At 38.9% G+C, this 26,271-nt stretch overlaps 1 protein-coding gene across 1 annotated transcript; it reads left to right on the plus strand.

Annotated features, from left to right (window-relative positions):
- The first annotated feature begins 626 nt into the window (after nt 1–626).
- On the plus strand, nt 627–25,164 carry Ide (Insulin degrading metalloproteinase). Its single transcript, XM_089712698.1, has 26 exons — nt 627–918; nt 2,390–2,608; nt 2,775–2,863; nt 3,270–3,355; nt 3,954–4,075; nt 4,564–4,733; nt 6,013–6,135; nt 8,035–8,237; nt 8,618–8,703; nt 9,184–9,298; nt 10,202–10,339; nt 11,159–11,280; nt 12,814–12,898; nt 13,455–13,583; nt 14,481–14,563; nt 15,644–15,788; nt 17,642–17,797; nt 18,237–18,312; nt 19,281–19,407; nt 19,966–20,036; nt 20,730–20,887; nt 21,296–21,430; nt 22,213–22,341; nt 23,218–23,298; nt 24,187–24,354; nt 25,017–25,164. Exons 2-26 carry the CDS (start codon nt 2,412–2,414, stop codon nt 25,122–25,124), a joined length of 3,102 nt encoding a protein of 1,033 aa, XP_089568824.1. The 5' UTR covers nt 627–918; nt 2,390–2,411; the 3' UTR covers nt 25,125–25,164.
- Nucleotides 25,165–26,271: the final 1,107 nt, after the last annotated feature.

The raw sequence follows: 26,271 nt of genomic DNA on the forward strand, positions 1-26,271 counted from the left end.
CCGAAACAAGTATTTATTTTCTACATCTTATAAATTGATTTACGACAGGGTGGCGATAACCCAGAAGATCTTCGAAAAGTTTCTGGCACTGGTGGCGAAGTTATAAAAGGCTTTACCGTATATTAATATTATGAACATAGAGTTTAAGGATTTTGTGTGAAGCAAAAAATACATAGGAAAAAATAGGAAATAAAGGCCCTGTTTCCATAAACGATATATTTACAAGATATTTACTAATATTAAAGGTGTGGAGGCACTGAGGCATATACATATGTATAAGCGCTTATATACAATAGGTCTACCAGTTAAGTCCGCTGTCCGCGACGTAAAATATCGCAGTACGGACACAGCCTAAAGGCAGAATCATAGGATTTGGATCACATTTGGATGTATCTTAATAGATTCATCGCTATAATTAGTGTGTTTTTTTTAATACATAAAAAATACTCTGGAACGCTCTATATTGGGTCAAAGCAAGGAAAAAAATAGGAAATTTTTGAACAAAAATATAACTTGGCTTAAAGGTCTCGTAGCTAAGCTATTGCGTCTTCATATAAATAAAAAATAAAACGTCAAGTCATTCCTAATGACACTGAATGACACTTGACAGATGTTAATACGTCGATGTGACAGTATTTCGAATCGAAGTGAACACAAGTGATCGGAATATATAGAATTGATTATTAATTATTGATATAATTTCATTCAAGCTGGCATCGCGACGGTTGCTCCTCGTTGGTTTCCACAGTTATTCACCAACGCTACACTACCGTGCTTTTTCCAATAGGTTATATTTTTTCCCATAATACTAGTTCTGTTTTGACTAACTATATTAGATCACTGTTTTGTGCGATTGATTATTTGTGTGTGACCGTGTGTTTGTCTACTTGCTACGCGAACCTCGCGAACGGTTGGACGGTAAATTTTTCATTTAATATTTCGCATTGTTATATATTGGCGACGCGACTGCGTAGTTAAAATCGAAGTCGCATTATTACACAATTTTTTTACAAAAATAAGTACATAATGTGCTAAAAATTAGAGATAATAAAAGAGTTGTATTTTCCTCAAATTGTCGAGTGTTTTTGTGATTAAACAACCAAATCTTTTGTAGTACTCCTATATGTTATGTGACTGGAAAATTGCAATGCAGTTCATATATTAAGGTTGAAATGTTGAATTTCTTACATTCTTATTAGAATGCATATAAGTTTTGTATATAATGCGGCATATGACTAACAACATAATTAAGTAAATTACTTATTATTCCATAATAACACATCCATATGTGTAAATATTTGTGGAATTCATCTAATCTGAGTAGTTACAAGATTAATATGAAGATTGATTTAAGAAATATCTGAATAAATATGAAAGTTCTTTGATTCATGAAGTCCCATGTCCCCTTGTGGGGTATGGGGCAGATGCATTATACATCTGTTTTACCAATCTATTTTATAGACAAGTAGGTAATCAGTCTGTTGTCATTTTTTTGTTGGACTACCTGGGCCGCCTCTTTGGTACAGAAGTTATCATATGAGCATAGTTCAGAGGGGTCCTGGGTTCGATTCCCAGTGGAGACAAAGAAAAAAAAATATCTCGGTCTGGCAGGAAACAGAAGGCTGATCACCTACTTGTCCCTAAAGAAAATGATTAGTGAAGCAGATTTATGCATATGAAGAAAAACCCTCATAGTTCCTGATCCCCTGGGATTTCCGGGATAAAACCTATCCTATATGTTAATCCAAGTTACCCTCTATATGTTTGCAAAATTTCATTGTAATCGGTTCAGTTGTATTTGCGTGAAAGAGTAACAAACACACACACACACATTTATAATATTAGTAGGAAGGATAGGATGTATCTGCCCCTTACCCCACTAGGGGACACGGGACTTCACTTTACTGGGAACTGAATCTCTCTTTGTGCTAAACTTATGCAGTAATCAATGTACAAAGGATATCCTAATTCAATAGTTACTCCTTTAATTATAAGTTAATCTAAACAATGCACTTTAGGTACGTTTATTTATTTTGATAATTAACCTTGCACTAAATGTGTCGATAACAGTAATTACAGTCCTTGAACATTTGCTTTTGTTTCACTTAACTGTATGTTGGGAAGAATAAATATAATATTGTATACTATAATTAACATATATTTACTATTTATTTAGCACTAGCACAGCAAAAAAGTGCGTGTGTGTCGAGCACAGGTGTCAGAAGTGAAACTTCTTTGGTAAGATTAAAAGATACCAAAATTGTCACTCTATGACGTGTCGGTATTGCCATGATGCGACCTTGAAATTTTACACTTCAAATTTTCTTTTCTTTTTTTTATTGAGTATGTACTGCAATCAGTCACAAGACTTTAACCACGTTCTATGCAGCCGATCGCTGCAGCACAGCAGCATGCCGGCGGGCGGTTGCGCTCGGTCGCCGGGCGCTGCGCCCCCCGCCCCCGCGAGCCCCGCGACCCCCGGGGCTCCTGCGTCCCCCGGGGCTCCAGCCCCCGGGGCCCCAGTGACCCCCACAGCACCAGCTAGTGCCGCGGTGCTCAAGCGGTTCGATGATATCGTCAAGAGTCCGGAGGATCGCCGCGTTTATAGGTGAGCGTCATTTATTAGTTTTTTTATTATTTATTACATTTAATTCAGGTGACAGACAATAAATTGTACAGACCCATAGAATAAATACCTTACAGACTAACATACATTTAATATTTTTATATGTAGATATACTTGACTTCAATTAAAATTTATGTTACCATTCCAGAGGTCTCCAACTGTCGAACAATCTTAAAGTGTTGCTGGTCAGTGACCCCAGCACCGACAAGTCGGCCGCTGCTATGGACGTCAATGTTGGTATGTTGTTAATCTATCTTTAGACATTAGTAGTTATTTGCATGTCTATAAAAGTAGCTCTTATTCATTCAGAGAATTTGGCTCGTTAATTTAATTTTTATTATATCGTACCCTTATTCCTTATTTTCTACAATCCTACTGTACAAACGCTCATCAAAAATTATTGTCATACAATAATTAATATAAGAAAATTATACAAAATTTCGTGACCACATTCTGACAAATAAAAATGTATATTTTTTGAAGTGAAACTTCTTTAGGCGCGTTGAGAGTAAAATTTCAAGGTAGTGGCAATAACGTCATGTCATGGATTTTGGTATCTCTGAATCTTGCCAAAGAAGTTTCACTTCTGACACGTGTGCTGAGCACACACGCTCTTTTTTATTTTTGTATTTAATTCCTCCAGGTTATTTGAGCGATCCCGATGAGTTGCCCGGGCTGGCGCACTTCTGCGAGCACATGCTGTTCCTCGGTACTGAGAAATATCCAGAGGTGATGTTTTATTGGCTTTTTATTGACTGTGAAACAAAATTATGGACATAAAAAAAATTACCAAATATTTTACATCTTTTAGTAATGAAGTCTCTGACTCTAGGTAAAAAGGACTAGGTAAAAAGCTGTATAATGTTTTATAGCAGTATTATTTCCAGTTTGGGATAGTGATAGCGTTTAATATTTCAAAGTATTCAATAAAGAGGCGTGTCCTTTAAGCACATAAAACCGAAAGAGTAGAGGACATTCCATTGCTGAGATTGATTCACAGGTAGCTGAAAAGCTAGGCGTTGCTCCGGTATACCAAAAAGTAGTTCGAATGTTTTGACGTGACAACGTCTTATAATTCGATAGAGCCGGCTGCACTCACGAAAAAACATGACTCATGCGGCGTTACCTCGCTCTGAGGCGTTCCATGAAAGGCTTGAAGTGCAAGCGAGAGCGCGGAACGAGCGACAAAGAAGCACAATCGGACGTTGTCACGTTCAACTATCGTCAGTAAACCGACTTAACAGACAACCAATTTTTTTCTATTCTTTATTGTCATATAAAAATACCTTTATTTCGAGCCATTGGAAAAACTTATATCATCCAACAGGAGAACGAATACAACAAGTTCCTCTCGGAGCACGGCGGCTCGTCCAACGCGTCCACATCGTCCGACCACACGACGTTCTACTTCGACGTGCTGCCGCAGCACCTGCCCAAGGCGCTCGACATGTGAGTGTACACACACACACGTACACGCACGTACACACACGTACACGCACGTACTTACACGTACACGCACTTACAACGCTCTTATAGTAAAAACTTGCATTAAAAATTACAAAAACACGCCTCACGATATTAATGGACGCCCCCTTCTTATTCTCAACACTAGCTGCGCTTCGCCGTTTCACCCCCGTGGCTCCACTCCTGTTGGTCTTAGCGTAATGATATATAGCCTTCGATAAATGGGCTACCTAACACCGGAAGAATTTTTCAAATCGGACCAGTAGTTCCTGAGATTAGCGCGTTCAAACAAACAAACAAATTCTTCAACTTTATAATGTTAAGTATAGATTACGCAACCAATTTACGCTAAATTCATATACAATCCTTTCTCACCACACATTTTCGTCGGTCCTTCTAGTCGTACAGGTTACTCTACAGGTAATCTACAGGTTACTCTACAGGTAATCTACAGGTTTCCATATCTCTTCCAGTTTCGCGCAGTTCTTCATATCCCCACTCTTCACGGAGTCAGCCACAGGGCGGGAGCTGAGCGCAGTGAACTCGGAGCACGAGAAGAACCGCTCGAGCGACACGTGGCGTTTGGAGCAGTTGCACAAGGGCACAGCCGACCCTAAGCACCCGTACCGCAAGTTCGGCACCGGTGAGTGAGTGGGTGGGTGAGTGAGTGGGTGAGTGAGTGAGTGAGTGGGTGGGTGAGTGGGTGAGTGAGTGAGTGGGTTAGTGAGTGGGTGAGTGAGTGGGTTAGTGGGTGAGCGAGTGAGCACGAGAAGAACCGCTCGAGCGACACGTGGCGTTTGGAACAGCTGCACAAGGGCACAGCCGACCCTAAGCACCCGTACCGCAAGTTCGGCACCGGTGAGTGAGTGGGTGGGTGAGTGAGTGGGTGAGTGAGTGAGTGAGTGGGTGGGTGAGTGGGTGAGTGAGTGAGTGGGTGAGTGAGTGGGTTAGTGGGTGAGCGAGTGAGCACGAGAAGAACCGCTCGAGCGACACGTGGCGTTTGGAACAGCTGCACAAGGGCACAGCCGACCCTAAGCATCCGTACCGCAAGTTCGGCACCGGTGAGTGAGTGAGTGAGTGGGTGGGTGAGTGAGTGAGTGAGTGGGTGGGTGAGTGAGTGGGTGAGTGAGTGGGTGAGTGAGGGGGTGAGTGAGTGAGTGGGTGAGTGAGTGGGTGAGTGAGTGGGTGAGTGAGAGGGTGAGTGGGTGAGTGAGAGGGTGAGTGAGTAGGTGAGCGAGTGAGTGGGTGAGTGGGTGAGTGAGTGGGTGAGTGAGTGGGTGAGTGAGAGGGTGAGTGTGTGGGTGAGTGAGTGAGTGAGTGGGTGAGTGAGTGGGTGAGAGAGGGAGTGTGTGTGGGTGTGTGAGTGAACCAGTGGGTGGGTTAGTGAGTGAGTGTGTGATCGAGTGAGTGAGTGAGCTAGTGAGTGAGTGAGTGGGTGGGTGGGTGAGAGAGGGAGTGGGTGAGTGAGTGAGTGGGTGAGTGAGTGAGTGGGTGAGTGAGCGAGTGAGTTAGTGAGTGAGTGGGTGGGTGGGTGAGCGAGTGAGCGAGTGGGTGGGTGAGTGGGTGGGTGAGTGAGCGAGTGAGTTAGTGAGTGAGTGGGTGGGTGGGTGAGCGAGTGAGCGAGTGGGTGGGTGAGTGAGTGATTGAGAGAGAGTGAGTGATTGAGTGAGCGAGTGAGTGAGTGAGCGAGTGGGTGGTTGAGTGAGCGAGTGGGTGGGTGAGTGAGTGAGTGGGTAGTGACACGTGGCGGTTTAATAACTCATTCATTGAAATTAGCGCTTAATTTCTTGACAGTAAAATGTTGAATTGCATTGTTCTAAACTCTGCCCAATAAACGCGAAGGCTAAGTTTTACTTCTGTTTTATTTCAGTTAAAATAAAATATATTATTAATGTAATCTATTTATTTCACCATTATCACAGGTAACCGCGAGACGCTGGAAACGATCCCGGCGCAGCGAGGTATAGACGTGCGCGCGGCGTTGCTCGACTTCCACAAGCGGTGGTACTCTGCTAATATCATGGCGCTCGTTGTTGTGGGCCGTGGTGAGTGACACACACACACTAACTCATAGTAACGCTTAACATACAGAAAAAAAAACTATTTTTTTATATTCATCCTATAGTCGCATTTTTAATTAGACAGTTTTGATGAAATAAAAAAAAATTGGTTTGTAAAGTAGGTTTACGATCAAGATGTTTACGTGATAACGTCTTATTGGTGGCAGCGCTCGAGATGAGACGGGAGATCGGTCCGTCTCTCTCTCGTTATACCTGCGATCGCGCTCGTGAGGTTTTGGTGTGACACAAGTTTCTGAACATGTCACCCGACTAAAACGATTTTAAAAACGTTATCACGTCAATAGCGTTGTGACAGAGTGAAAGATTTATAAAATCCAGGATGGATTAGATTGCCTCGATCGTCTAGTGAATATTTAGTGTGTAACAATATAACACCAAATAAACACAACAATAACAACAAACACAACGTAACGGAACAATTAACAAAAAAATTTACAACAACAATAATTTTTATACAGATTGTAATTACATTTTACTAGTCTTAATAAAAATGAATCGCAAAATGTGTTGGTAAGCGCATAACTCGAGAACGGCTGAACCGATTTCGATAATTCTTTTTTTATTATATTCCTTGAAGTACGAGGATGGTTCTTATGTAGAGAAAACGTAATTATGTACCACGGGCGAAGCCGGGGCGGACCGCTAGTACTATTATAAAGGCGAAAGTTTGTAAGTATGGATGCATGGATGTTTGTTACTCTTTCACGTAAAAACTACTGATCCGATTACAATTAAATTTAGCACACATATAGAGGGTAACTTGGATTAACACATAGGATAGGTTTTATCCCGGAAATCCCACGGGAACGGGAACTATGCGGGTTTTCCTTTGAAAACGCGGGTGAAGCCGCGGGAGGAAATCTAGTAACTTATATATCTTACTAGCGGTCCACCCCGGCTTCGCCCGTGGTACATATTTATGTTTTCTCTGCATAAGTACCATCCTCGTACTTCAAGGAATATAATAAAAAAAGAATTATCGAAATCGGTCCACCCGTTCACACGTGATGCCGTAATAACGCGAAACGGGTTTCATTTTTATATAGATATAGCTTCATATATGTATTTTAAATAGAAATAATGTTATTTTATAGTTTGAAATGATGAACTATTCACACTTTTCATTCATCTGATTGAATGAGAACTGAATTTCTCACTATTACTTTAAATATGGCAACATTATTTTACAAAGTGACATTAGCTGCTGTCAGATAGCTTCGTCTAATAAAAAATACGACTCTAGAGTTCAGTTATTTCAGATACTAGAACTACCTAAACCATCCAGTAATATTCTTATATAGCTGTGTTCGTGAAGCAGAATGACTTTATCTATATTACTAGATTTCCGCCCGCGGCTTCGCCCGCGTTTTCAAAGGAAAACCCGCATAGTTCCCGTTCCCGTGGGATTTTCGGGATAAAACCTATCCTATGTGTTAATTCAAGTTACCCTCTATCTGTGTGCTAAATTTCATTGTAATCGGTTCAATAGTTTTTACGTGAAAGAGTAACAAACATCCATACATCCATACAAACTTTCGCCTTTATAATAGTATTAAGAAAGATCTCATAACCCCCCTATTCAGCGCAGTCCGAGACACGTAGGTCTCCGCCCCGCGCTGGGCGGAGCACCCTCTTTATTTAGGTTCTTTGGTTACCTGAAATGTCTGTTTGACCTTTACTAGTTGACAATGAGTCACTATCAAAAGCATTTTTTATTTATTTATCCCAGATCAGTTATTTCAGATACTAGAACTACCTAAAATTTCCAGTAATTTTCTTCTTTAGCTGTGTTTGTGAAGCAGAATTACAGTGTGATATAGGAGTTAGTAGTTTTTTTGCTCATTCCAGTTTTTTCGGTTCCAGAATCCCTGGACGACCTAGAAAATCTCGTAACCCCACTATTCAGCGCAGTCCGAGATACCTCGGTCTCCGCCCCGCGCTGGGCGGAGCACCCCCTGCCCCCGGAGAGACTCCGCAAGCGAGCTTACTGTCTGCCCGTGAAAGATCTCAGGTCACTGTCCATTGACTTCCCCGTGCCAGATACAAGGCATCATTATAAGAGTGGGGTGAGTTCGTTTTAAAGGTCTTTATGGTGTTCATTTATTAATTTATTATACTTTATTACAGAAAACAATATAAGTTAACAATAGGCGGCCTTATTGCCAAACAGCAATCTCTGCAAGTATTTTTAATGAATTTTTTGACATATTAAGATCATTGGTCCTTTGATTTGGATTTGAACCCATAGTGAAATGTGGCATGGTAGAGATGGCTTTTGGCAACTAGACCGTATTTGTGCATTTTGATCGGTTTTGTATATTTTCGAGTACAATAAAGAATATATATACCGATAAAAGTTACGTTATATATGTTCGTTAACAACACTAGATTAAACTAAAATGTCAATATTTCTTTATGTATAATTATTATTTATCGCATATTACAGCCGGGCCACTATCTCTCCCATCTCCTGGGGCACGAGGGCCCGGGCAGTTTGCTCGCTGAGCTCAAAGCACGCGGATGGTGTAATAGGTATGTTTATTTATTTATTTATTTATTAACTTGGAGCACTTTATTCGGGCGAGAGATATACAGTGTGGAAATCGATGGGCCCTGCCCCCCTAGTCAAGTGGCTTTCTGTTAGCGTAGCGTTCAATAGAATAGACTACGAATGTATGAGATTGACGTAGGCTGTAGATAAACGTATCTACGGGTTACGTCAATCTCATACATTCGTAGTCTATTCTATTGAACGCTACGCTAACAGAAAGCCACTTGACTAGGGGGGCTGGATGGAAAGTACTTAAAATACTGGAGATAGCAAATATTGTTGAAAGGAAACATTCCTTTATCATTAAAAAGAAATAGAACTGCATACAAAGATCTTCGAAAATTCACTTGCATCGACCGGGAATCGAACTAAATGAAAATGAAAAAAAAATAATTCTTATTTTATTAAATGCTTACGTACGAATCTCGTATTAAATTATTATTTTTTTTATTTCCCTACAGTTTAGTGGGTGGCACTCGTCTCGGGGCACGCGGGTTCGGTTTCTTCGGCGTTCAAGTGGACCTCACTGAGGATGGGGTTAAACATGTGGACGATATCGTCACACTTGTGTTTCAGGTGAGAGGGACGGAGAGAGGGAGGGAGAGTGGGAGGGAGAGTGGGAGGGAGAGAGGGAGGGAGAGAGGGAGGGAGAGAGGGAGGGAGAGAGGGAGGGAGAGTGGGAGGGAGAGAGGGAGGAAGAGAGGGAGGGACAGAGGGAGGGATAGAGGGAGGGAGAGTGGGAGGGAGAGTGGGAGGGAGAGTGGGAGGGAGAGAGGGAGGGAGAGAGGGAGGGAGGGAGGGAGGGAGAGAGGGAGGAGGGAGGGAGATAGAGGGGGAGAGAGTGAGTGAGAGTGAGGGAATGAGGGAGGAGAGAGGGTGGGTAGAGAGGGAGGGAGAGAGGGAGGGAGAGTGGGAGGGAGAGAGAGGGAGAGAGTGTGTGAGAGGGAGGGAGAGAGGGAGGAGGGAGGGAGGGTAGAGAGTGAGTGAGAGGGAGGTAGAGAGAGTGAGTGAGAGGGAGGGAGAGAGGGAGGGGGAGGGTGGGAGAGAGAGTGAGTGAGAGGGAGGGAGATGGTGGGAGAGAGAGGGAGAGTGGGAGGAGAGAGGGAGGGAGAGGGAGGGAGGGTGGGAGGAGGGTGGGAGAGAGAGTGAGTGAGATGGAGGGAGAGAGGGAGGAGAGAGGGAGGGAGAGAGGGAGGAGAGAGTGAGTGAGAGGGAGGGAGAGAGAGAGGGAGAGGGAGGGAGATGGTGGGAGAGAGATTTATTTAGAATAACTATTTAGTAAATAGTACATCTAAATAATATGTAGTAATTAATATCATTTTTTTTACTTTTCTATTTTTGAAGTCCGTTTTTTTAACGTAATTATTTTCATAATCTGTATGTATGTCTGTCAGTTTATACAGTACAGAGCACTTGTACGATTGTGTGTGTATGTGTGACTATCCCACTGTACGACTGTATGTCTGTCTGTCTGCACAGTACATATCGCTGCTCCGCACGTCGGGCCCGGTGCGCTGGGTGTGGGACGAGCAGCGCGAGCTCATGGCGCTCGACTTCCGCTTCCGAGATACACTTGAGCCGCGAACACTTGCGCTTGCACACGTGCATCAGCTGCAGGTGAACACCTACACTTACACTTACACCTACACTTACACCCTAAACTAATTCTTATACAAACACTGTATGTAAGATTGATACACTAACAGTTCTTGCTAAAGTGACACTATCACTAAGTCGTATTGACACGTAATATTTATCGTGTCAATACAACTTACACGTAAAATTGATCTGGCGGATCACGAGTGACTGAGTTGGTCAGGCATCCGCCCCGGAATGGCGCGAAAGGATGCGGGTTCGAGTCCCGCTGAGCGATCGAATTTTTTCTATTCTTTATAAATTTATATTTATAAAGCATTTGAATGCCATAAAACCAAAAATATAAATTCACGTAAAGTTGTATTGTCACTTTAAACTAATTCTCATTTAAGCAAGTAAAATAATAAAAGTTACACTTATATTTAATTAAATTGACATGTAAATTGCACTCATTTAAATAAAATAATTAAACTTACACTAATATTTAAAGTGGACAAAAATCTAAAAAAGTTGTACTTACAAGGTGAACGGACACTAACACAAAAAGATGTATGATATCATTAACATACAAACTTAAATAATCAACATTGTTGCCAGTTCTGTAATAAATGCACAAAAAACTTGAAGTGAACTTGATTGAAGTGAAACTTATTTATCGGGGTTGGAAAAAAATTTAGTGTAACATTATTTCTGTAAAGTTGCATATAGCAAATTATTTATAGAAAAATAAGGTCATAAAGAAATTTCACTTATGTGTGTACACTCGTACACACGCACACATTTTTTTATACAATAATTAATTTGTTTGTGTAAAATGTAATAAAATACGACTTTTAACAGGAGTTCCCAATGCAAGATGTGCTAAGTGCTTACTATCTCCTATCGGAATGGCGTCCAGATCTCATCAGCGACATGCTTGAACTGCTCGTGCCGGATCGAGTGAGGATCGCTGTTGTTGCCAAGTGAGTATAATACATATAGGTAAACCAGAATCTGATGGCAATTAGGGAAATCAAAATTTAGAGTGTGCAACCCTAGGGAAAATAGACAGAACGATCTTGATACTGCGTATTTTTTATTTTGTCCTCAATATCATTAGTCACATTACACAAGTGGATAATACTGTATGAGTAATGAGATATCCACGTATTATTATGTAGGTACTTATTACATGTATAATATATTACTTTTCTAAAGGTATGGTAATAATATTATGTATTTACACATACCTATATTTGAATATATATAATTATGGCACGTAAAACTATGGATGTAATGATAATGCAGATCAAAACTTATTTACTATATTTAACGATTGTTTAAAATTTTTTATAAAATAAAACAATAATAAAATAAAATCATGTTTATTTTCGTAAGTATTAACACATTATAAAATAAACTTGTACACCTTGGACTTGACAAATAGCCGAATTGGAAACTCCTGTAATAAGTTTTCATAAAATTATATTATTTTAATCAACAAACAATATTATAGTTACCTATTTATAACATTTTTAAATTAAAGTATCAAAATGGGTAAATCCAACTTAGCAATAAAATCTTTCACGCGCTTTAAAATTGAAAATTGTGATGTGTTTGACCCTTCTTCATCGAATATTTTTCTATACACATTGTAAACAACACCTCTTGCTTGTGATCGCAGCGGTTTTATCGACATTTCGAAGATTTTGAAGACAAAATCCTAAAAATTAATCATCAACACAAATAATTGGCAACCAATTTGATAGTTGTCAAATTAAGTTGCCACATGAAAATCTCGTATTTTTTAAATATAAATATGCCATCAGATTCTGGTAGACCTATACATACATACATACAAACATGAAGGAAGATGATATATACAGGTACGCACGCACACACTAGAATAGCAGATACACACATGCACGAACACGTTACGAAAACGGTGGTACTTAGTTTGAATTTTTAATAATTGAAAAAAGGATGATATAATTTTTTAGCAAAGAAAATTAACTATGACCACTCCTCTAAAATGTCACAGAACATGTTACATAAATAAAATTGGTGATCAAACTCAAACTCAAACATTTATTTATTCAATTAGACTTCTATTAGAAGCACTTTTGAATCGTCATTACATATTTTTAACATTTACCACCGATTCGGAAAGCAGTATCTATGGAGAAGAACCGGCAAGAAAGTCCATAGTTGCTCTTTTAAATCATGTCAGTTTTAAAATTTAATTTTACGAAATATATAAGTATAAATAAAGTATAAAAAATAATAAGATGATGATCCAAATAGAAAACGATTTCTATATTTTAGGCACTCTACACATATGTGTATGTGAGTGCGATCATAGACAAACAGACATAACTATATACATACAAAAAAAATCTCACACGCACTTTCTAACAAAAATTCTAAGGCACCTTCCATCACAAAAAATCCACAAGTAGAGCATGCATCCGAAATCCTATGAACGGCTATATCAAATTTGATGGCGCTATTTGCAGGTGTTTCGCGGAGAGATGCACACAGACAGAGCCGTGGTACGGAACTAAATATTTGCAAGAGGACATAGAAGAAGAGAAACTTAAGGTTTGGTCCTTTTTCTTCTTTACATTTGTTACAATATGTTTTTTTTTTGTTATTTTGTGGTCATTTTTTATAGGGCAAATATATGATTTGTCAAGTTTGAATAAATCCATACTTATAATCCATACTAATATTATAAATGCGAAAGTAACTCTGTCTGTCTGTCTGTCTGTTACTCAATCACGCCTAAACTACTGAACCAATTTTTATGAAATTTGGTATGGAGATATTTTGATACCCGAGAAAGGACATAGGCTACTTTTTATCCCGGCAAAATAACGCAATCCCGGAAATCCCATGGGAACGGGAACTATGCGGGTTTTTCTTTGACTGCGCGGACGAAGCCGCGGGTGGAAACCTAGTTGTTAATATTTCGGATAAAAAAGATCGGAAATTTTGGATTTTTTTCCTTCAATTTAATTTCCACCAGCCAGCTACAAAAAAAGGCAAATAGGATGATATATGATTTTCATTGATTAAAGTAAAATTTTGTTATTACTTTAGAAGCTAATTAGTTCCATAAAATGTATTAATGAAAAAACGTTACCTACATCCCCAGGAATGGAGGGAAGCCAAACCACCCCCCACTCTACACTTACCACCCCCCAATGAGTTTATTCCAAGCCGCCTTGAGTTGGAGACCGAACCTGATCCCACCGCGGAGGCTGTTGCACCTATTATTATAAGGGTGAGATGTACACACACACAAACATACATATACAGAGCTACACAAACACACATAAACAACACACGATGTAATATGTGTTAGACTGAATCGTTGGATGGTCATACATACAAAATTAGGCTGTAGATTTAGATTGTTACCATAATTTATCGTAATTACGGTGATATGTTACGAATAAATAATCCAAACTACTGTAAAACATCTAAAGTACTGATTTAAGGGGCTGTTAAGAGCAAATTTAACAGTGATTGCGCTCTCGTTTACTCCCATACAATTGGACAGTGTGCGCAAACGAGAGCGCAATATCACTGTTACTGGGCGGGGCCAGGTCGTAGGAGAAAATAATAAGAAAATATGTGATTTAAGGAAAAGTGTGGGTCATATGCGAAATGTGACTCGTTAGAGTTTCAGGTATGAATATGTTGACTTCGTGTTTTAAATTGCAGACCCGTACGTCAAAAAAATAAAGATATAGAATCGTTTAATGATGATTTTAAGACCAATATTTGCAATTATTTTCTATCGAGCCGATTTCGTCCAATTATGTATCGAGTCCGTCCACGTTCTTCGAAATATGATGAATATTAACACATATTTTTTTGATGGGCTAGAATAAATATCTTTTCTTAAAAAACTGCTCAAATAACTTCAATTTGGTGTTGTCAGCCCCTTAATACGCCATCTATTCCCAGTAGACCCGTTCTTGCCTCTATTTTGACGTATAAGATTATTGCTCTGTTCGTTATTTTCATTCAATAAATAGTTCTCGATCGACAGGAGGACTCATTAAAAACATTGAAAAAGGTAATTATTTGGATTTAAACCCGTCGCAAATCTATGATACAGTATAAGATAAAACATAATACAATACAATAAATCTGATTTTTTCGTATATTACAGGACACACCACTAATGCGCGCGTGGTTCAAGCGAGACAACGAGTTCAAATTGCCCAAAGCCTTCATTACGCTGGATTTGGTCAGGTAAATATTGTATTAAATTAAGCATTTTGCCTTATAAATAAATTAAACTAGCATCGGCCTTTATCTTTTGAAAAAAAAAACCGCATCAAAATCCGTTTGGCAGTTTTAAAGCGATATTGTTTTTGAAGTGAAAATTTTTAAGGCGCGTTGAGAGTAATATTTCAAGGTCGCGTCATGTCAATACCGTCACGCCATTGAAAAAGGCGACGATTTTGGTTCTTTGAATCTTGTTAAAGTAGTTTCACTTCTGACACGTATGCTAGGTATAAATTCTTTTTATACAATTTAGTAGGCTGCTTCGTGAGGAATAATTTGTATTCACTGATGCTGCTGTGTTCTCCTAAAATATGTATATAAATGAAGCTTGGAGACATCAATAAAATGCAAAAGTTATGGTTTGTGATCTTTCTAAAGCTTTCGATTACGTGCACATATTATTTTTTATGGAAACTACCTATTTATCTATCCAACGCCGTTCATCATTTTTGGCGATCTTTTCTATCAGGTGGTTGTGAGTTCAGTTGTTTATTATACGTCCATGGCCAAGGGCTATAAATAAAAGGCTATAAATATTAGAGATCTGCTTTTACCAGATGAATAGACGTTGCATATTTTGTGATAACACATGTATCGTCGATCTATTAACATCAGCTCAACGCACTGTGGCGATTTGTCGTACAATTTGATAGTACTACCGAAATCATAGCACTATCTTTAGCGAGTCGTGTTTGTAGCCCACCACGGCAAGTGACGATACATATTTTGTAGTCCGCTGTGCTACCCACGCGTTGTTAGTACTACAACATAGTACTAGCTACGCTATATCACGTCTGTTGCCCATTACAGCAAGTAACTTTACCTTTGTAGCATTGTAGTCCGCTGTGCTATTCACGCATGTGGTGATTTGTGGAACAATTAAGTAGTACTAACAACAACATATCACTAGCTTTAGCGAGTCGTGTTTGGAGCCCAATACAACAAGTATCGTTACTTTTATTACTCATGACATTTGTAGCCCGCTGTGCTAGCTGTAGCCAGTTATTTTGTAGTCCATTACTACAAATGGCGTTACATTCGTAGCCCACTGTGCTACGCGTCGCCCGCGCAGTGCAACCTGTGCACGCTGTGGGCGGCGCTGGCCCGCGACGCGCTGCAGCAGCTCGCGTACGCGGCCGACCTCGCCTCGCTGCGCGCCAGCCTCGCCAACGGGAAGCACGGCCTGAGCGTGAGTACACTACACTACACTGCACTACACTGCACTACAGTACACTGCACTATCGTACACTACACTACAGTACAGTACACTACAGTACAGTACACTACAGTACAGCACACTACAGTACAGTACACTACAGTACAGCACACTACAGTACGGTACAGTACAGCACACTACAGTACAGTACGGTACACTACAGTACGGTACACTACAGTACGGTACACTACAGTACGGTACACTACAGTACGGTACACTACAGTACGGTACACTACAGTACGGTACACTACAGTACAGTACACTACAGTACGGTACACTACAGTACGGTACACTACAGTACGGTACACTACAGTACGGTACACTACAGTACGGTACACTACAGTACGGTACACTACAGTACGGTACACTACAGTACGGTACACTACAGTACGGTACACTACAGTACGGTACACTACAGTACGGTACACTACAGTACGGTACACTACAGTACGGTACACTACAGTGCAGTATTTATTTATTTATTTATTTATTTATATGATTTTCCAACAAAGGATACAGTCTATACTATTTAACATAGATTACAATTAAATACAATATGGTCTACTGCACCTTCAATAACAGGAAAATACAACATTACATTAAATTAAATTCAATATGTCAATTTACTGAAAATAAAATATAATTTTAAACTAATTTTTTTATATAATACACTACAATATATAGTACACATATATTGTACACTACAATGCAGTACACTACAGTACGGTACACTACAGTACGGTACACTACAGTACAGTACACTACACTACAGTACAGTACACTACAGTACGGTACACTACAGTACGGTACACTACAGTACGGTACACTACAGTACAGTACACTACACTACAGTACGGTACACTACAGTACAGTACGGTACAGTACAGTACACTACGGTACAGTACACTACACTACAGTACGGTACACTACAGTACAGTACGGTACAGTACAGTACACTACGGTACAGTACACTACAGTACAGTACGGTACAGTACAGTACACTACGGTACAGTACACTACAGTACAGTACACTACAGTTCAGTACACTACAGTACGGTACACTACAGTACGGTACACTACAGTACGGTACACTACAGTACGGTACACTACAGTACGGTACACTACAGTACGGTACACTACAGTACGGTACACTACAGTACGGTACACTACAGTACGGTACACTACAGTACGGTACACTACAGTACGGTACACTACAGTACGGTACATTACAGTACAGTTACACTACACTACAGTACACTTCAGTACACTACACTACAGTACAGTACACTACAGTACAGTACACTACAGTACACTACACTACAGTACACTTCACTTCAATACACTACAGTACACTACACTGCACTGCACTGCACTATACTACACAACACAACACACACCATTAGTCTGCAGTGTTGTTCAGTATAAGAACATTGCATAGAATCTATTCGAATGCACTAAGAACAATAAGAATGAAAGAATGCTCTACGCCTGTTTACACTAAAATAACTTGTCAAAGTGGAGTTAGAATGAGCGTTCGCTTGTTTGATGTAAATGCACTGAAGTTACTGACCTACCAAACTAAATGTCCAATATATTACTGAGCTATCACATACATAAAAGAGCAACCATTTAGTTTCATGCCGGTTCTTCTCCGTAGATACTGTTTTCCGAATCGGTGGTAAATGTTAAAAATGTAATGACGATTCGAAAGTGCTTCTAGAAGAAGTCTAATTGAATGAATAAATGTTTGAATTTGAGTTTATAGAACTTAATGTCAAATATGTTATTCCTATAAATAAATGTATTTTCTTTCTTTCTTAAAACAGATAACAATAGAAGGCTACGACGACAAGCAAGCGGTGCTATTGGAGAAAGTTCTCTCTCGTGTGATCGACTTCACGGCGGATCCCAAACGGTTCGAAATCATGAAAGAGAACCACATTAGAGCGATCAAGAACTTTGAGGCGGAACAGCCGTATCAGGTACTAACTGTGTCCCGCGGTTTTACCCGCAGTACTCCGCTTCTGTCAGCGAGATGATAGCCTATAGCCTTCCTCGATAAATGGGCTATATAACACCGAAAGAATTTTCCAAATCGGACCAGTAGTTCCCGAGATTAGCGCGTTCAAACAAACAAACTCTTCAGCTTTATAATATTAGTATAGATGTGAGCGTATGTTTTGGGGTTTTTGACGTGAAATTTCTTCAGGCGCGTTGAGAGTAAAATTTCAAGGTCAATTTCAATTTCAAGGCAATAACGTCACGTCATGGAGTAAGGCGATTTGGTATCTTTGCATCTTGCCAAAGAACGTTTCACTTCAGACACGTGTGCTCGGCACACACACTTTTGATTTTTCATCGACTATTTATGCATAATACGGATTTTTTTAAATTTTTTAATATAATATATTTGAATTTCAGCACGCAGTGTACCAACAGGCGCTATGTCTTTCCGAATTTGTGTGGACAAGAAGCGAATTACTAGAAGCTGCTCAAGGTATGTTTACCTTTATGTATCAAAGTAGATAAAACGTCATGCAATTAATTTAATTACTGAAGGGTTTATGACATGTTATTTCAACCCTTCCGAAATTATTGATTTTAATTTCTTCCTTCTTCCGAAGAAGGACAAAAATAATCGAAGAAGTTCTTCGATTATTTTTGTCTGAAGGCGTTTTAATTTTCAACCGACTTTAAAAGAACGGAAAAGATTTCTCAAATCGACTGTACTAAGTGTATTTTATTCCTTTGTTATTTCAGAACTTATTGAGTGAACCGATTTGATTCCGATTTTCGACTGGAAACTAATTTTTAACCGACTTCAAAAAAAAACGAGGAGGTTATCAATTCGGCCGGTATAATTTTTTTTTATGTATGTACACCGATTACTCTTAGATTTCTTAACCGATTTACGTGATTCTTTTTTTGTTCGATGCTGGATGGTGTCGAATTGGTCCCATAAAAATTTTATTCGGATAGGCCCAGTAGTTTTATTTTATGAGCATTTTTGTCTGTACTTGAAATGTAGCAAGTAACTTTGATTCACTTCCCGGTAACCGATTGAGCTGAAATTTCGTATACGTATGTAAATTTGATAGCGATGAAACATTATCATGACATAGAGCTGATTTGATGATGGAATCGGAAGGTGGCCTTAGGAACTTAGTGATATATTGACTCATTTTTATCGAGTTTGGGCTCGTTTGATTCGTGTTGAAAAATACACTAAAAAGTATTAAATAAAAAAAATTGGTTGTTTGTAAAGTAGGTTTACGATCGAGATGTTTACGTGATAACGTCTTATTGGTGGCAGCGCTTGAGATGAGACGGGAGATCGGTCCGTCTCTCTCTCGTTATACCTGCGATCGCGCTCGTGAGGTTTTGGTGTGACACAAGTTTCTGAACATGTCACCCGACTACAACGCTTTTAAAAACGTTCTCACGTCAATAAATGATGTCCCCTAGACCTGACCCCCGCGATGTTAGACGAGTTCGTGCGTCGCGTGTGCCGCGCGCTGCACGTGGAGGCGCTGCTCGTGGGGAACCTCACCAGATACAGAGCCGATAGGATTGTGGACATGGTGCATGACAAGTTAGTGGCTAACATTTATTTATTAAAAAGTTTCAACAGTTGTTACAAACGCATCTTTCGCGTTAAACAGTTACAACAGGATTTATACAATCAAAATGGAACTTTGGTATATGATTTATTGGGTCTTTTTCTTGACAGTTATGAAATTGTAACATTTTCGCTTGATTCATTTTATATTCAAAAATTATGCCTTTTTTATGGATTTACTTGGACTTTGTCTAAAATAAATGTTAACAGTAAGAAAATATAGTTGACTATCCAATCCCAAGATATTTAAATCTAGATCAATTATTACTTTAGTTATAAATGAAATAAGAATTGAGACTTACGAGATTTAGTTTCGAGCTCGAACGCGATCAAAGAGCGCACGCGATATTCAACTTTATTACGTCTGTGTTAGCGTCTAGTACCGTAGCGATCTAACCGGTCTCTCAGTGCCAGAAATTATGTTAGGGAGCCTCCTCTTAACAACAAAACTAAAACATTTGGCAACAATTTTGTTTCAAAATTGACTGACAATAATGATGTCGTCACCTATGTAAAAATTAAAATTTGCAGGCTCCCAAAGGATGCGGTGCCTCTACTTGCCCAGCAGTTACTGCTGTGTCGAGAGGTAGAGTTGGATAAGGGTGAGTAGTACTTAAAATATAATTTAGAGGCATTTAATTATGTCATATTGTATGTTTAAAGGTTTTTAAAGTTTTGGATCTTTTTTAAACATTACTAAGTGTTAGGTTGTGGAATAAAACGCCTTCGTCACAATTGATATTTTATTATTCCTCCTTGTTACATTCATCACTATAATATTCACACTTTATAGTTTTATTTAAATTATTAAATCTTAAATAATGGATATAAATAACCTTAAATAAAGCACGAGGCACGGCTGTGGCACTTATAGACCGCGCTGGTCAGCTGTTAGAGATCAATTGGCTTGCTGATCGTCTCTTCAAAAAATGTAAGCGATCGACGACAACTAACCGACTGGAGGGGATGTTAAGTTGTCAGGCGGTAGATTGTAAATAACAGAAAACCTTGTCTTTGGAAATGTACTATGTATAATTTTAAGATTTGTGACATAAGTTTTAATCAACGATTGAAAAATCAGCCCTAAAAGAACTAGTTATAACGCGAACTGTTTCTCTTTAGTCTTTTTCCATCCACTGCTTTGATTATTCTCCTAAGTCCTAATTCATTGAAAATTCTCATTTCGCATTTTCACGAACCGATTTATATAAACATCATTCATCATTCATTCATTCATTCATTCATTCATAAACAGTTCGAGAATTCCTAGTTCTCAATATATCAATATTACACAGGGGCGTGGTACTTACGCGAGACACAGAACAAAGTGCACGCGTCGTCTTGCGCGTCTCTATACCTAGCGTGCGGGTCACGTGCCGCCCGACCGAACGTCACGTTAGAACTGCTCGCACATGCGCTCAGTGAGCCGTGCTTCCATGTGCTGAGGACACAGGTCTGTATACCGACACACATACACACACATACATACACAGACACATACACACCTCCGTCCGACGGAAGGAAGCGCAACTAAAATAAACCGGCCAAGTGCGAATCAGACTCGCGCACGAAGGACCCCCTTTTTTTTTCAATTTTTAGTATTTGTTGTTATAGCGGCAACGGAAATACACTATTTGTGAACATTTTAGCTTTGTAGCTATCACGGTTTGTGAGGTACAGCCTGGAGACAGACAGATAGACAGCGGAGTCTTAATAGGGTCTCGTTTTACCCTTTTGGTACGGAACCTTAAAAAGAACTCCATTTTGACGCACTTTAAGCGAAAAGATTGAATTCAAACTTAGCACACTTATCAAGGATCGGTGACAATACAATAATGTCGTAAATTGAAACGTGTGACAGGAGCAGCTCGGCTACATAGTGTTCAGCGGAGTGCGCCGAGCCAACGGAGCGCAGGGACTGCGCGTGCTCGTGCAGAGCGATAGACATCCGCAGTACTTGGAGACCAGGGTCGATGCCTTCCTGCACTCTGCGCTGGTGAGAGACAGACAGATATACAGACAAACAGACCAAAACATAAATAAAATATAATTTTTCAGGACAATTTTCACACACGGCACGATCTGATCCCATACTAACACTACTAAACATAGGATATATCATTTAAATAAATACTTATATAGATAACTAACACTCAGACACAGAGCAAACATCTATGTTCATCACACAAATATTTGCCCCGGGTGGGAATCGAGCCCACGACCTCTGACTTGGAAGGCAGGGCCACTACCAACCAAGCCAACCTATCAGTCAGAAAACGAAAGACGGGCAGACAACTGCAACTAAAAAAAAGGTGGGAGTGACGAACAGACAGGTACGAAAATAGATTAAATGGACAGCTAAATAAAATATATAAAGAAATGCAACTACATACCTACATTATAGATTTAATTGATATTTGAAGTGAAACTTCTTTATCGGGGTTGGAAAAAAAAATTAGTGCAACATTTTTTTGTAACGCTTGACATTTTTCCGTTACGCGTCATCTTTTTCTTATCCCTACCACGCGTGATTCTACGTATTTGCATATAATAAATTATTTTTTGAAAAATAAGGTCATAAAAAAGTTTCACTTCTTACGTGTGTACACTAGTACACGCACACATTTTTTTTTAATTACAATAATTTACACTTGATTTTGGAATTTTCGTTTCAATAGATTATAGAACGGAGTTTGTTCTAAGAAAATATAGACTATTGAATTATTTCTCAGAAAATTTCAAATATATTTCAAGTAAAATCCTTTTTTCCTATTCCAGGATTATTTAGAGAAAATGTCAGAGGAAGAATTCCTAAAACATCGGTCAGCGCTCGCGGCGCAGCGACTCGAGCGACCGAAGCGACTTGCGGGTAAAGCGTCACAGTTGTGGAGCGAGATTACTTCACAGGTAAGATATAATTATAATAACAAATGATGCCTTTTTGTGATTTTGTTCTTTTTTTTCTGCTTTGTCCATTCATGTTTGTACAATGAAGTATAATAAATAAATAAATAAATAAATAATTCGTTACCGATCCGATACCGATACCGATCTATAGGTATTATAACCCCTTTTTCAATTTATTCGACACTAGCTGTGCTCCGCGGTATTACCCGCAGTGCTCCGCTCCTGTTGGTCTCAGCGAGATGATATATAGCCTATAGCCTTCCTCGATAAATGGGCTATCTAACACCGAAAGAATTTGTCAAATCCGACCAGTAGTTCCCGAGATTAGCGCGTTCAAACAAACTCTTCAGCTTTATAATATTAGTATAGATATAGATGACTTTTTTTGAAAAAAAAGCGCAGGTGTGGTTTGTATTTACCTAACAGGTGAACTATAGGTTACTTGATATTCGATTGAGTGATGAAATTTTCGTCCATATTAACTTAAAAATATTAAAAAAATAAAATGATGCAGCTCTGAAATAACAACTCCTCGAAAATGGACTATTATAATTTGTACTGTCCTACATATTGCATTTACTCGCTGCCCAAATGTTTTGCCAAACCTAACATTTTAATACATATTTTCTTGTGTTTTAATATTCAAAAGCTACAGGACTGTTAACGGATTTTAAATGCGATTTTCTGATTAATTTATTTTTCCTGACGGTTGGAACACATTACAACGAATGTGTTACGTGTCGACGTCTCGACGTTGACGATAAAATTATTATTGATGAACTATCCTGACATAGTTCTAAATATAATATAATATATAAATCGCGTTTAAAATCCGTTGAAAGTATTAATTTTCCAAATATTAAATTCACATTCCAGATGTATAACTTTGACCGCGCGCGTCTCGAAGTGGAGGAACTCAACACTGTCAATAAAGAAGAGCTTATCGAGTTCTTTAAGGTATTCATTTATTTTATAACACGCATTGCTATTTATAATAAACGTATTTATTAGGAACTAGCTTCCGCCCGCGACTCCGTCCGCGTGGAAAAATTAAGATTTATTTATTTCTACGTATTTTTCCGGGATAAAAAGTATCCTATTTTATGCCCAGGATAATAAGGTATAATTATACCAAGTTTCATCGAAATCGAGCGGTTAGTTTTCGCGTGATGTCTTCACATACAGACAGACAGACAGACAGACAGACAGACAAAAATTTTTTTAATCACATAATATTTGGGTTAGGTATCGATCCAGTAACACCCCCTGCTATTTATTTTTTCAATATTTTCAATGTACAGAATTGACCCTTCTACAGATTTATTATATGTATAGATATTGAATATTGGGCAGATTTTTAACCGACTTCAAAAAAAGGAGGTTTTTTTATGTAATTATGTACACCTATTACTCCGAGGTTTCTGAACCGATTTACGTAATTCTTTTTTTGTTTGATGTGGAATAGTGTCGAATTGGTCCCATAAAAACTTTATTCGGATAGGCCCAGTGCTTTTTATTTTATGAGCGTTTTTGTCTGATCTTGATGACTTAATTGAAATGTAGCAAGTAACTTTGATTCATTCGGAAGTCGGTGCAAGCACTAAGCACTTAGTACTAAGTAATTAATACTAAGTGCTTAGTGCTTGGCACCCAGTTTCTTGCCGGTTCTTCTCCATAGATACTGCTTTCCGAATCGGTGGTAAATGTTAAAAATAAATAGCACATCATTATTCTGATGTCTATATTATTGTAAAGTTTCATCCAATACCGTCCAGTTATTAGAAATTACATACATACATCCATACATACGAATTTTCGCGTTTTTAATGTGGTTACGAATTACAGAAGCACATCCACGATTCATCACCGACTCGCCGCAAGCTGTCCGTGCATGTCGTGTCGGTAGCACCCGGTGGGGCGGGCAAAACCGACACTAATACCGACACTACTACCGACACTAATACCGACACCGGTACCGACAACAAGGATAAGGAAGGGGAGGGGGAGAGACAGGTGAGGATCGAATTATTTTACCTTAAAAACGCAATAATGTGGTAAAAATTATCAGTATAAGGATGTTTTTACACTAATAATGTGACACATTATTATTGTCAGAAATGATACCAAATCAAGACCTTTTCAAACTCAAATTTATTTATTCAATTACACTTCTTTTAGAAGCACTTTTGAATCGTCATAACAGTTATAACATTTAACGGTATATTTTGTGATAAAAGTTTATAGTATTATTAGTAACGTTTCATATAATTTTATAACTTCATAAAATACATGCAAAAAGTAATAAATAACGGGAAAAATTAGGTTTATAATGTAGATTGATGTCGTTAAAACGTTTTACTTCGTTCAGAATTAAAAAAAATATTCATTGTTTTGACTTTCCTATGATTTTATTGAACTGAAACTTCTTTATCGGTTTTGGAAAAAAATTTAGTGTAACATTTTTTCGTTACGCATGGCATTTTTCCGTTACGCGCCATCTTTTTCTTATCCCTACCACGCGTGATTCGGCGTATTTCTGTAAAGTTGCATATAGAAAGTAATTTTTTTTTTGAAAAATAAGGTCATAAAGAAGTTTCACTTCTTACGTGTGTACACTAGTACACGCACACATTTTTTATATGTATAGATAATAAACAGCATCGTTTTCGTTCCAGCCGGTGCGTATAACGGAGCTAGTGGAATGGAAGGCCCGTCGTCGTTTACTCCCACTTCCCGCACCGGCCAACCATTATGCAAGAAAGGGAAGGTGCTGTAAACTGTAGGGGGGAAATAAAGGAGGGGGGAGATAGGGGAAATAGAAGGAGGGGGGCAGAGAAAGGGGGGATAACTGAGAGAGTCGCATAAGGGCCATTCCTGCAAGATGTAAGGGCGGCCGTACACGGACCGCTTGAAGCAGTTGAGATAGACGGCTCAAAAAAAAAACTCAAACATTTATTTATTCAATTAGGCTTCTACGAGAAGCACTTTTGAAACGTCAATACATATTTTTAACATTTACCACCGATTCGGAAAGCAGTATCTATGGAGAAGAATCGGCAAGAAACTCCATAGTTGCTTGAAGCCGCGATCGCGCGGTGAACTATGGACATTCATGGACGGCTCGAGCAGTCGCGACAGCTTCAAGCACTCGAGCAGTCCGTGTACGTCGCTCAGCCGTTAACTGCTCGAGCAGTCCGTGTACGGCTGCTCAAAGAGAAGGAAATGAAAAGGATGGAAACACAAATAAAACACACACACACACAGACACATGTAGATATACTACTTGATACCTCTTTAAAGTGAGATTTCAATTGTGAGAAAGAGGGGGGGGGGGGGGCATAAATGCAATGATACGAGGCTTTCGCTTCTGTAAACGCATGATGAAATGGGGAGAGACAAAGCAAGAGCTTTGCAAGCTTTAGGGAGTTGGGGGAAATATACGTGCAAATATTTGTGTGATGAACATAGATGTTTGCTCTGTGTCGGTGTTAATTATCTATATAAATATTTATTTAAAATTATATATGTATGTTTATCAGCCATCTGGTTTCCATAACACAAGCGAAAAGCTTAGTATGGGATCAGATCGTGCCGTGTGTGAAAATTGTCCTGAAATATTTATTTATTTATTTGAATAGAGAAAGGAAGAGACATATACACATGCGTAATAGACGAAGTTGGAAGCTGTAGTAAGACAGACATACACACTGACAGATATAGAAACCAAGAACATACACACAGAAATATGAAACACAGTAGGAAAAATTTACGCAAACAGTTGTAACAACATAATACATATAAAGTAGAAGCTAGATAGAATATGAAATGTTTCAATAAGTATTTTATACCAGAATAGATTGTTAGAGAACATTGAGTTACTGTACTGCGTACTGGAGAGGCCATCGCTACTACACTATTTGTAACACTAGT

This window comes from Colias philodice, chromosome 29 (genome assembly GCF_061535455.1).
Source record: "Colias philodice isolate Cphi_HAF_F1 chromosome 29, ilColPhil1 Martin Lab GWU primary, whole genome shotgun sequence".
Classification (NCBI taxonomy): domain Eukaryota; kingdom Metazoa; phylum Arthropoda; class Insecta; order Lepidoptera; family Pieridae; genus Colias; species Colias philodice.